Below are 14,077 nucleotides of genomic sequence, written 5' to 3' on the forward strand. Positions count from 1 at the left end.
TCTTCATTTTTGGAATAGATCTTCCCGTGGTCGACTCCGGCTTCAGCATCAAGGGCCTTGCCTTTTATGTAGGAACCCAGCCAATCAGCATGCATGCAGATCTTTGGGTGATGGCTGTCCTGAGGAGTTTCGGGTGCCTGCCATCATATTGTCCTCCCACACCCACTGGTGCCTCTGGGTGGGCTTCTCAGTGGGAGCCCGTCAAGGACAAGGAGTGAGCTGGACTAGATTTCGCCCAACCCCACCACCCATGTTAGCAGAGGAATGCTCAAGAAAGGGCAGGCCATTGTGCGTTGTCAAAAAAAGTCAATGGGGACCCATGTGTCCCTTACCACAGCCCAGACAGCAGCCTGTGGGTAAAGTTCACAAACGGTAGAAAATATCCACTGCCACCAGCCACTCAGACTTTCCACTGTAACTAGAAAGTTAAAGAAGTGAGGAAAGGGATACAATGTGTCCCTTTCAGAACTTGTTTGCTGATTTCACAAACAAAAACATAGGTAGGATAAAAAATACCCCCTCCCCTTATGCTGTTAATAGTATGTTACCACAGGAATGTAAAAGGGAACCGAAGAGGGAGGCTCAAGTATCTTCTAGCAACAATGCACAGAATGTGCTATGTGCTGCAATAGTAAAATGCAGATACCACAAAAAGATGGAGGAAAGCAGATTCCATCAAATGAAACAAAGGGTTCTCCGTCCCAAAAAAGAATGAGCGAGTGAGGAAAAAGGGCTCCCATGCAATCGGGAGAGTCCGACTAAAATCCAATAGTCCAGCAAAAAGTGCTAGGGGACTCATTAAGTGGGAAAATTACACACAAGATGGAAATTCCTCCCAACACTGGCCGCACCTCTCCCTTCCTCATCGGGAGCCCAACGGGGGGGCCTCGGTCATTTTAATCTCGTTGCCAATTTAAGGTCCAATGAGCACAAAGGCTGAGGTGAGCAACACCAGTGTATTTATTGTGCTGATCCATTTGAGGCCCTCCTTCCACCAGCGCTCCTCCAACAGTCCTGGCAAGAGCTCACGGAAGGGCCTTATCTAGATCTTGAAACTAAAAACCCAGGGCTGATCTCCTTCAGAACCACCATAACATGTGATGTAACTATGCATCTGCACACCCGACCAATGACATGCGAACATCAGCAAACTGTAAATGTACACAAGTTAAATCGCAACATAACAAGCTTCCACCAGTATATCCATAAACATCGTACTTGCATTGCTTACTTTAAGATCGAGGAGGCTGACAAGGGGCCAAATCTCATTTCCCATTCTGCCCTGCCTGTCACTTCATCTGCAACTGCTTGGAGAAGCCAAGAAAATTGTGTCAGTGGTAACTTGCAGAATAGTCCTTACTCTGCATGTCCAGATCATGGACAACCCAACCTCATTTAACTTGTAGAGGATATTGGATGCCAATACCCACAGAATGTGTTCACATACTCTTAAAACCCATTTAATCTGATGTGTTGGTCACCCGTTGACTGGGGTGATTCTGGTACTTGAAAACTTTTTGGTTATGCCTAAAAACCTTTTAATAGACATCATACAAAAAATCAGAACATATAACCATGAAAATACAAATGATATCTGAAAAATACAATCATTAAAAACAACCATAAATGTAATAAAATCAAGGTTCTGTGATATTAAAGCACTCGTACAACACAAAATTATGATTAAGCACATTCCATTTTCGTAATACATTCCAGAATTTCCAACCGCGTATAAAATTCAAAATCATACTATTCCTTGAATACAGTAATTGATCACTATGATAATTTCCAAATTGTATCTCAGATTGAGGGTAACCCTTTTTTATAAATCTCCTACAATTTCACGCATTTGGTCAAAAGATGCCTAGGAGTTTCAATCTCATAACTGCAAAGCCTACACAATCGTTGGGAATAAGATACATTTTGCCTTGCTCCAATTCTAGAGAAAGAAGGTAATGGCTCCAGTCTTAGGGACATTATAAAACTTCTTACTTTCACATGATAATGGTTTATTACATAATTGCAGGGAGACGCAACGGAAAAGGCCTGTTTCACATACTCTACATGTTTCTTAAACTTTCAAAAATAGCTGACATTAGTGTTTCTATCCCAAATTTGCATTTCCATTGTCTCGTGCGTTTCGTCTCCATAGTACAATCCCATTTCATCAAAGAATGAAAATACATACTATCTCCATTCTTTGAGTACACCATTACTAGATCCCTTGTTTAACATCTGCAATATATGGTCCTGTTCATCAATTTTATTCATCATATTAACATAGGAGATACCCATCGTGGTATCCAGTTAATATGTCGAAATAATAATTACGAATGACAAAAATGTTGAACATTTTACCAAATAAAAAAAAAGAAATTTGAATGTATTCTTTTTTCATTTACATGTTTTTTTTGTTTTGCAAGTAAAAAAAAGGGTAAAAAAACCAAAGGTGGGGGTTTGGGGTGAACCCCCCATTTCAAACAAAAAATAAGACATTCGAAATGTTATTTTTTAGGTAGTGGGTTTTTTTTTGTTGACATTTTGGCATTCGAAATTATGTAAATCGAAATAGTCACTATAAAACCCCCCATTGTCACCTTCTTTTGCGTAGACAGGGCTAACAATCCTAATTCAGTGTAGACCTTCATCTGCAGTATTATTGGGCAAGGCGCTTCTCCGTATTTTCCCTTCAATTTCTTTTAACCATTCTGTTTCTCTCGCAGTAAATAATTCGAAGCCATATGTCGGGAAAGGGATCAAACAAGATCTATATAATGAATCCTTGTAAGGAGTACCCACTTTTGGCTCTAACAAAGTTTAACAATGCCATAAAATTATTTTCCATTTTTAAGCATAATCATCCCTCAAAGTGTTACATTCATAGTATCAGATAAAAATATTCCTAAATATATATAGAATGCATAATTTCAATCCTGCACTTGTCTAATGACCAAGAAAACGTATTAGTTATTTTCTTTTTAGGTCCTATCACCATAATCTTAGTTTTCTGATGATTATGAGATTATTATTTATAGAGTATTGCACCAAGTTAGCCCTCCTATGTTGCAGTCCAATTGCAGTTTTATCAATCAAAAATGTATCATCGGCATATGTGAGTCAAGCAAAATATTAATTACCTATTTTTGGGGGAACATTTCTACAATTACAAATTGATAAACTCATATCTGATGCATACACATTATACAGTGTCAGTGCTAGTGAACAACCCTGTTTTAATCCCACATTTGTCTCAATTATCACTGGACTTTCAAGTTAAACAAGACTTGGCCATCGAGGGTCCTGATAAACTTGAACAAGAACTGTCGACTCGTGCTGGAGAAGCTCAAGTGTGTGCTGTGCTCCCAAGATCCCACCTTACCCCGTGCTCAAAATGTGGAGAGAGGAGAACCAAGATACTGCATCCTGACATATTATTTATTAACACTTTTTCCTTTTTGAAAACCATCCCGCACCCTTTTTTGTATTAGTTGTAAGGTTGGCAATAGGTTTCTTAGTACGGCCCTTTTTATTTGACACAACACCACAAGGACTGCCTTATTTTCATTTGATGGGCGACACTTGCTCTAATCTTGGATTTAGGTCTAGAATTGGGCATTTTTCCAACCTGCATACAGTTTAATAAACACCCTTGAACTGTGATCACTTGTGTCTGTCTTGACTGTTGCCACTATGAGTTCCTCACATATGTCAGGAGTGGGAATGTGACTCAATTGAAACAAATTGGTGGACTCTACAATTTCAAAAACTTAGAGCCTCTAACCCTTTCATCGCTACAAAGCAATTGATGGGGTTTGATATCTGTAGCAATAGGAAAGCTATTATACCCCCTGGGAAAAGATGAATGATTCCTACAGACTTAGTCTTGATATCCCCTCCAGGGTGCTATATAAGATTAGCCCCAAAATTTGGCTTAGCATGGAAGCTCGGGATAGATGTCTCAGCAGGCGTTATTGACCCCGACTTCCAGGGAGATGGAATTAGTGCTGTGACCAAGGTTCAAATTGTATGAGTAAGCTTACAGCCGAAGTCGGAGCTAGCTGTGTACCATCCTCAAGCTGATAGTCTCATAAAACGATTCAATAAGACCTTGAATCTAATTCTAAGGAAACTGTTAGACAAGAACAGGAAAGACCATGATAACATTTTCCTATGGGCCCTATTTGCAGTGAGGAACCCCCTCCCCGCCCCCCCAAGTTTCCACAGGTTTCTCTCTCTTTGAGCTACTCTATGGAAGAGAACTGAGAGATGTCCTGGACATACTGTGGGAAACCTGGAAACCTGGGAAGAACAAGTGGAGGCTCTCATTCCAATATCACAAACTGCCACTAGAATGCGAGAACACATTAAGTTGGTTCAGGACTTAGTTTGTACTCGTATGGGAAAGGCCCAGAGCCAACAAAAGACCAATTATGATAAAAGACCAATTTAAGATCTTTTTTCTACTGGTCAGAAAGTACTTGTCCTTTTACCCAACTCCAGAGTACAAACTTGTTTCCAGTGGCACGGACCTTACGAGGTAATAGAACAAACAGGAACGTGCATGTATAAAATAGCCCAACCAGACTGAAAACAAAGTCCACTTATATCACATCAACCTCTTAAAAGAGTGGAAGGAGAACCCATCAGCCACCCATGCCAAATATAGCATGCCTGGTTACTGAAGATATAGACAACTTTGATTGAATTCCTTCTGAGTTATCTATCCAACAACGAGAAGATCAAAAAGATGTGGTGGTCTCGTTCCCTGATGTATTCTCAGTAAAACCAGGAAGAGTAAAAGGTGCAGACCATTATGTTCAAACCCCTAAAGACAAAGTAGTTAATTAAAAACCCTATTGTCTACGCGAGGCACGGAAAATAGATGGTGATCGAGGAAATAGACAAGATGTTGAAGGCTCCTCAAGTCCATGAGGAAGTAGACAAGATGTTGAAGGCTCCTCAAGTCCACGGTCCTCTCCTAACATGTTGGTCACTAAACCTGACCCTTCCTGGAGATTCTGCATATACTTCTGTCAAGTTAATGCTATATCAGACTTCAATGCTTATACCATACCATGCCACGCATCGATGATCTAATTGATAAACTTGCATCAGCCATCTTTTTCTCCACCCTAGATTTAACAAAGGGCTACTGGCAAGTCCCTGTATATGGGCCATATGAGGAAAATCTATGTTTTCAACGCCCCTGGGATTATTCCAGTTTAAAGTCCTCCCTTTCGGTTTACACGGTGCACCAGCTACGTTCCAACTCCTTATGGTTAACATTCTACAGCCCTATTCTGATTTCTGTGGTGCTTACAATGACGATATTGTCATTCCTAGTAAAACCTAGGAGGGCCATCTCTTCCATCTTTATACCATCATGAAAGTCTTCAGGAATGCTGGCCTAACTGCTAATCCAGCTAAATGCAAATTGGCCCAATCAGCCGTGTAGTACCTTGTTTTTTTCATTGGGAATGTACAACCCCAACATGAAAAGGTAAAGGCCGTCTTGAATATGCCAACTCCGAAGACCAAAAGAGATTTAATCGCTGTCCTTGATCTAATAGGATATTACTGTAGGGTTATCCCTAAATATTTGGATAAAACAGCCCACCTAACAGATGTACTTAAACATGCCGAACCCCAGAAACTCCATTGGAATGATGACGCGATATGCTATAACATCCTAAAGCAGACATTATGCCAAAACCCAATCCTAAAGTTTGTTCACTTCTCGAAAGAGTTTGTGCTTCAGACAGACGCCTCTTTTACACTGTTTTTCAGGGTACATGGTTTGCCTCAGCCCACACCAGCAAACTTATAAATGCCATAAAAAAATTTTAACCACCCAAAACTGCCTTTCCATCGCCCGTGCTACGATAGGAGCAAACCTGGACTACTGTAATGCGCTCCTTGCAGGCACCTCAGAAAAAAATCTTAACAAGCCCCAAATAATAAAAAACACGCTCCACACAGCCCTCGGAATCCCCATAAGAGACATCACACAGGCTAGGCGAGCCGTCCACTGGCTCCCAGTCCAGGAAAGGGGCAACTTCAAGATCCTCACCCTAATGCACAAATGCATCAGTCTCTCTGCCCCATCCTACTTATCCGAAACCATTACCAGAGACACCCTGACACGCCCAAAAAGAAGTCACCACGTTTTAACTCAGAGTTCCCCTCATCAAAAGAGCAAACGCCGGAGGTAAAGGTTTTCATTACATTACACCCAAACTATGAGATGCCCTACCCAACGCACTCTGAGCGGAACCCTCCTTGTCCACCTTTTGCAAAACCCTCAAAACCACCCTGTTCAGATAGCTCCTTTAGCTTCCCCACCCTCTTAGCCTCCTCCCTCTCCCACCCTGCCACTCCATCCCAAGTTTGCTCCCTCACACGCCCCTAATCGCTATATCATGTAACTGTTTTTTTGCATCCTATGTAACCACTAAGCTTTTTTATATTCTGTGTAACCAACAAGTATCTCTGTAACCGCGCCACGATGCCTAACCTAAGGGCTGTTGCACGCTTTACAAATGCTAATAAATAAAGGGTTAGGAGCGGTCCTTTCCCGAGTTTGAGACAGACTAGAGCACCCCATACTATACACAAGTGGCAAGTTATTCCCACGTGAAAAAAACAACTGTTTATTTGGTAATGAGCACCAAACCCTCAGGTAGCAGGGCACAGCAGTTACAAGAATATTTGAAGCTTAGTTACAACATAAAGGTCATTACAGTGCATACAATTTGGGTAGGGGGTGCAAAATACAAGATAAGACAAATACAGTAATAGGGTAGATATTGTGATACACATAGAATCTAGAGGATCGTCCAAAGGTCAGAAGCACAAATGGGTAGAGTGGGTGAGCGCCTTATTAGAATTCCTTGGTTCGAAGCCATTTCAGCAAATAACTTCTAAATCTCTAGAGTATGGCTGTTCTGCTCTATAAAAGCAGCGGGGAGTGCATTCCATGAAAAAGCAGCTTTGACTGGGATGGCCGGATCTAGGGTCTGTTTCTTAAGGAGTGGTAGTACCCAAGATTCTTTGAGGTTGATATGGACAGTGCACGACTTAAAGGAAGCGTTAATTAGCTTAGAGATATAGGGTGCTAGATCTCTAGCTGCATCCCTATTTGTGCTGGGCAGCTATCGCCTTGGAAGTTAAAAGGTTTCGGGGATAATATAACCTTTTCGGTTTCCAGTATGGAGATGTTGGTGAATCTGAAAGGTTTATCGATGCTAGATGTTGCAGTGGGTATGGTAGGATGCATCTCAGTGGAGCGCAAGGATGCTTTTTTATTGCCGTTTTTAGTCTGCAGAGTAACTATTTTGTTATATAAAGCATTTTAGACGCTAGTGCAACATTGTTCATCTTTCGGGACATTATCTGTGGGTGGAACAGGATTTTCCATTTCACGAAGGATGGTGAAAAGCCCCTTGGTATTGTAGTTAGCCTTAATAATTCTGTCATTGAACGTATTCCTTTTGGTGAGGATTATTTCTTTCTTGTACATATTAGCGAAGTTGGTAGTAGGGTTTTGTTCTCGACCGTGGGGGGAGTGTTGCCAAATAGCTGAAAGTTTCCTTTTTTGGAGTCGTACTTCTTTAAGCTGGGGTGTGAACCAGGTATTAAGGTGGGACTTTTGTTTGCTTTTGCGTAGTTTGACTGGCGCCATAATGTCAAGGGCCTTAGTCATAGTGTTATTAAAGGTCTCTACTAGTGCATTCGGGTCTGTGTTATTGGTGATTGAAGAGAGGGTAGGTAGGTAGGGAGGAGAGGAAGTAATTTTTCAGCAGTGATGTGTCTTTTGCTTCTGGTTGGGAGCGGTGGTCCTCTTTCAAGGTTTTTCTGCTTTTGGGGCTCTATTGTGGACGAGAAACCAATTAGGTGGTGATCGGTCCAGAGTTGTGCGGTTATTTTGGTGATGGTGATAGAACAGTTCAAGTTGGCTACCCAGTCTAATATTCACCCTTTTTATGTGCGCAGGAGCAAGGATTTTTTGGGTCAGGCCATGTTCAGTGGTATGTGCCATAAGAGATCTTGCGTTGAGGAGGGCTCCTGAAATTGATGTATATTCTGCCCTTGGAGAGGGGGAGGGTCTTTGCGTTGCTTGGTTCTAATGTGATTGTGGGGAGAATGGGCGATAATATGGGTCTGTTTTTTTGCAAGGTTTCTAAGGTTGGTGTAGAGGGATTATAATTTGTGGCAAGGGTATTATGCCTAAAGTGGGAGTCTTGGGACCTAATTCTATTAGTCTTGGGTTTGTAGATCCAGGGCAGTCTAGCTCGGAGTCTAAGGTTTCTCTCCTGCGAGGGGCAGGGTATGAGACTGATGCAGGCCATTATTGTAAGGGCACTTAGAAGTGTCAATCGTGTATTGTCAGTTGAATCTTTATAGTGTGCATAGTTCTGTTTGACTATAATATTAATGTTCATAGTACCACAAGATGTGTGCAAAGCCAGATCGGGGCTAGGGCAGGAGCAGGCAGGGCGGGTGATGAACAATTAAGCAGGCTCCCCTTATTGAGGTTATATCTTCGGTTGGTTATATATGTGATAGCAGACGGTGGGCTAGTCCCTCCAAGGGGGTAGTCTAGTATAACTCAGTAGGGCTTGGAAACTCTAAGTGACTGATGGACCCCTAACAGCAAAGATTCATTCAAATAAGATGGGTTAATCCCAGGGATAGCAGGATTACATTTGGGCAGATAAGTACATTCCGAACAGGTAACTTCGTAACACATTGGCAAAGTGGTGGTATGGACAAATAGGCTAGTCCTGTTTTAGCATAGATCCACTCAGGGGAAGTAGGCTAATATCACAATATTCTAAGTACATTCAGAACAGGTAAATTTGTTAGCATTAAGCAAAGTGGTAGTATGGGCAAATGGGCTAGTCCCATTTTAGCATGGTTCCAATCAGGGCAGGTAGGCTAATACCACCACATTCTAACATAGTTGCAGTCAGGTAAGGTCGAGTAGGTACTAACATTCAGGTGTAAAAAAAGTAATGGCAAAGCCTTGTAGGTGATAGAAACAATGCAGCTGACAATTGCGTGGGCAGCACCTTATGGGTGTTATGCAGGTTCACGTATAGGTACAGTGGGCAACGAAGGCATAGTGTAGAAATTACAGTAGTGCGGGTGATAGGATGGTCAGAGTGCAGGTACGATAGGGTGCTTGTCAGGTCTTGATTATGTTGAGCTAAATTGCTGTTTACAAGGTCTTACACAGCGAGTGAAAGTGTAGGTAATGACGATATGGTACGCTTGCACGTGCATGTTAATAAAATATACAGTAGATTACGTTTGCAGATTACTTTCACTAACAACGGATGTCAGTTACTCAAAGGCGACCTGCAGATAGGAAGGACACAAGTCAGAAGCCATGTGCTGGCAATTAAATGACAAGTTTGTTCCAAAAGGTGGTAGTAGGCAGTGTTGCTCTAGTCACGTGTAGATGGTGCAGGAGGGTTAAGGTGTGACAGAGGTAGACTGTGGTAGAACTAGAGGCCCTAGCCATCAAGAGGGTCATTATCCATCTTGGATATTACCTATTGGGACGAACGGTTACACTGGTTACCAACCACTCACCCTTAGGTTGGATTAGCCAACATAAAGAGTCCAACCTCGGGTCATGCAATGGTTTGTAGACCTAAAACCCTGTTGTTTCACAGTGGAACACCGGAAGGGAAAAGACCAGGGAAATGTGGCTTTTCTTTCCTGGTTCCCGTGTGAAAGAAATGTGGCTACATCGCATGGCGTAAGGGCATGTGAGAAACCTGAAGGTGTCTCCCTAGCTAGTCCCCAGTGATATGTCATCTAGGTGGCCAGGACACGGCCATCTCTATTGGATCAAGTTCGTGGGGGGGGTGGATCAGTGAGGGAGGATTGCCTGGATGGGGGGTCCTCGGGGAGTGGGACACAGAGGGGTGAGACTCACTATCCCCTTTTAACAATTATTCGCCAACCTACCATGTAGGACATTCAAAACCACTGTTCCCCCTCCCCCTTTTCCAACGCAAGCGCTTTCACACGACACCAGAGTACGGACTAACACCAGAGCAGTTTACCTGACATGTCCCAATACAAGGGTCAGGCAATTGATCCGAATCGCACACCTGACGGCCCTTTACCTTCCCCACAGGGATAAAAGGTGGAGCAGGAGAGCACAGGACGAGCAAGGCAGACCACACAACGAGACAGCTATCCAGGTCTGACAGTTTAAGAGCAGGAGAAAGGCGGTGATTATCAAGAGGCTGACCAGGTGAAACACAACCTTGCCCTTTCCAACGCAGACCTGCAAAACCTCCACAGAGGGAATCGTAAGACCGAGGATAATAACCAAAGTGTGCTGCAACAGATGTCAATGGTACACTGAGCGTGTTGACGCTGATAAGAGGGAGCTAGGGCAAACTCCTGCTATCGTGGTACCAGCCTTGACTCCAGTTACGAGGAACGCCAAGCAGTTCATCACAACCGGTGAGTCGAGGGGAGAGCTGATCAGAGCGGGGCTGTGTTGAATGAAAGCCGCAGAGTGGCAAGTTGAACAAAGTTCACAGAACTGTAAAAGTGTTGAGGGGAGACCATCTGCAGAGAAAACAGGCACCACTTCGGTGCTAACTCGAGATACTCTGGACGATCCATGTTTGAATGAAAACTACAGGTACCAGAAAGCCGTAGGAGAGCCGCCAAGATAGGTCAAAGTGGTCATACAAGAAGACGAGCGAAATCGGTGTACAGTCGAAAACATTAGACCTATAAACATTAGAAAGCAGGAGAAGTGAATCCCGCTACCTGAGAAAACAAGGGAAGTGAATCCTGTAAACATTGAAAGTATAAGTAAATGTAAATGTGAAGGTGAAGTGGGCATGGGTAAACCCGGAAGAGGGCAAAGTCTAAAGTCCCAAGAAAGTGTGTTGACAAGTTGAACCCGGCCAAGGGATGTCCACTGGAACTGGTTAATAGGACATTAAGATTTGTGACCGATAGAAAAGCCATAGTGAACCCGGAGAAGGGAGGCTAAAAGTAAACAGGGGTCAGTGTCCGGAAGAGTGGGGACCCAGGGGTGAAGAATACTCAGCCTAAGTAAAACCAGGAAACCAACTTTATTTGAGGAAAACGTTATTTATTTGTTTGAATACTCCAGGCCCTCAAAGGCAAGAGACTTTCAAGTGAAATGAGACTTTGCCATCTAGGCTCCTGATGAACTGGAACAAGAACTGTCAAATTGTGCTGGGGAAGCTTGAGTGTGCTGTGCTCCAAGATCCCACCTTACCCCGTGCTCAAAATGTGGGGAAGGGAGAACCAAGCTACCACATCCTGACCTATTATTTATGAACACTTCTTTCCTTTTTGAAAACCATCCCACACCCTTTTTTGTATTAGTTGTAAGGTTGTTGGCCATAGGTTTCTTAGTGCAGGCCCTTTTATTTGACGCAATGCCACAAGAACTGCCCTATTTTGATTTAATGGTTGGCGCTTGTTCCCATCTTAGATTTAGGTTTGGGTTAGTTTTTCCAACCTGCATACAGTTTAATAAACCCCCTTGAACTATGATCACTTTTGTCTGCCTTTACTGTTGCCATCATGAGTTCCTCAGTCATTACTTAGACTGGTTCATGCAGTACCCATGATCTTGCCACGGATTTTCTTCGGCCACCAGATCAGGGATCTGATGGTGGCAGATCTTAAGAGCCTGTTTCACGCTCTGAAACACTTGTCTATGAGCGTGATAAAAAATAAAATATCAATATCAACAAATACTTGGACACTACTTTCTGGTGGTAAGCCTGTACCCCACAGTAGGCCAAATAAATTGTGTATTATAATCGTCCATTTAATGACTTTAAAAATTGTAGTTTCTTCTTCCAGTGAACTGCCATGAAATATATAAATCCTCCCTATAATCTTTCTCAAAATATAGATTAACTCAATAACTCTTGAGAAATGTCAACTACACCACATGGCAAATTAGTACCCGGCTAGAGTCGACCAGAATGTAAAACACATTTGGATTGGCTCTTGCCAGGTCGTTAACTGGCCAGGATTCACGGCCATTGTTCCTGGCGGGGGACGTGGCAGCACCTGAGCCAATGAGGAGTCTCCAAGCAGGGCTATCCCTGATTCGAGCCTCCACACAGCTCCACTCACTTTGCTCGGGCCTAAAACTATGGGCCCCTGGGGCATTACCAGACTCGGTAATGCCCCAGCCGCTCGGGGAATATTGCTTAATAAATAGAATCTAAAGGTGTCTACTCATGTAATAATTTCAGAATGGACATGGACGTTTTACTGCAGTTGAAGTACTCCTGTCACGTGTCCATGTTGACTCACACTTCAAAATCTAGTAATCAATGCAATATTCCAAAACAACCACTAGGGTGTAGCCTTTTTATACTATGTGAATTAAAAATGGATGCATGCTGCAAATACTATAAGTAACATTTGCATAGTCACTGGAGAATTGGGGGCAAACTGCCACTGCATTATCGAAGATGCATGGCTGTTGTCATTGTAATGGTAGACCATGGGTTCATTCTTTCCCTTTTCTCATTTGGTTTTGGTTCCGATATAGAATAGCGGGTCAAATTTGCTTGGTTTATATTTTTATAAAGCTTACTATAAAAGTTTAAAAATTGAAATGCGGTGATTGGTACAATTATAATTGGCTAATTATTTTATGTTTTGACCACATGTTGTATCCTGCTCATGCACTGAAGTATTAGGTGCTTATGACAATGACGACTTTGGATTTATGAGTAACCTGTCCCTTTGCAATTTCATCTAGGTTTACTACAAGCAACCTGATGTTTAAGTTGTACAGGTTCTGTTGGTATGTTTCATGCTGTTTAATATGGTGTCATCTCATGCACTTTCTAGAAAAAATCAAAGAAATCTGAGGAACATTCAGATCCAGAGGCAGTTGATTCCCCAAGTCCAGCAAAGAAAAAAGCTACCACAGGTGAGTTTAAAAGTAATTGCTAAGCACATCGTACCGAATACCTGTTAAAGAAATTGCTGTTCTGATGCTTTTTAATCTGCTTAGAATCACATGCTCTGCATATGGTCCGACATCCATTGGTTGGTAACCGCAGAGTATTGCATCTTGTCTTTCAGGGACCGAAAGGGGACGTCGGCATAGGCGTGTCTGTAACACTATCCCTATCGTGACGTGTAGTGTACCCAAAATCCCTCACACGCCGAGGTCCCTCAGATTGTTTTTTTCTGCCCAGATAACTGGTCGCCCTATAGTGGAACTCTTACATAAGAGACATTGTTATCTTTAGGCTGACTTTGTCGGTTATTTCCCCCCTTTAAGTCACTTTGACAGCAAGAAAGAACTTCAACGAAGACTACAGGGAGTTTCCACGGCGGTGGATTTCGGCGCCTAAGATCCAGCGGCTGAGGCATCCACGTGGCCGGCCGACACAGTAGGGAGAGTGGGGTTGGGGTGGCCATATCTTTCGTTATCTCTTTCCTCTTTCCCGCTCTTTGCCCTCCATGTCTGGTCATCTTTGTGTACACCTTTCGCTATGGAAAGGACTCCATTTTAGGTTCTGCCCTAAGTGTAGGGTCAGATACCCGTGGAAAGACTAGCACAGAACGTGTAATTCTTGTCTCCCCTTAGGTCACGACGAGAAGCGGCATGCAAGCTTGTTCGGCCGAAGACCCTTAAGGAGCGCTGTGGAACCCTCTTTCCCCCCACCTCCACACCCGCCGAAAGTGATGGGGGCACCTCGGATGTTATAGACCTTGAGGCGGACACTTCTAGCTCCGCCACTCCGGTCCCCGAACCTTTAAGGCCTGACGCAAGTCTCGCTTCAGGGACAAGTGGCGACAGGGGCGTACATAGACCACATCACACTAAACATACAACCCCACCACCGATTTCGACGGGTACGTCAAAGGGTGAAAGCGCCAGCAGGACCATTGAAAATTTCAGCGGATTCCTCTGATCCTGCAGATCAGCAGCCTTCCCCGCATCCGCAGCAGCATCTTGCGACTGAGCATTCCAAAAACAAGGGAGCTACCCCTAAATTGGGTTTACATGCCGAAGCATGGGCATTTGACG

General features: G+C 43.3%; 1 protein-coding gene across 2 annotated transcripts in view; it reads left to right on the forward strand.

Annotated features, from left to right (window-relative positions):
* Window positions 1-14,077, forward strand: part of VRK1 (VRK serine/threonine kinase 1) — a 351,956-nt gene that overhangs the window by 318,605 nt on the left and 19,274 nt on the right. For both annotated transcript variants that reach the window (XM_069637723.1, XM_069637725.1), the window contains exon 12: window positions 12,886-12,967. In XM_069637723.1, coding sequence (XP_069493824.1) covers window positions 12,886-12,967 — 82 coding nt within the window. The remainder of the gene's footprint in view (window positions 1-12,885; window positions 12,968-14,077) is intronic.

This window comes from Ambystoma mexicanum, chromosome 14 (genome assembly GCF_040938575.1).
Source record: "Ambystoma mexicanum isolate Mex_15411 chromosome 14, UKY_AmexF1_1, whole genome shotgun sequence".
Taxonomy (NCBI): Eukaryota; Metazoa; Chordata; class Amphibia; order Caudata; family Ambystomatidae; genus Ambystoma; species Ambystoma mexicanum.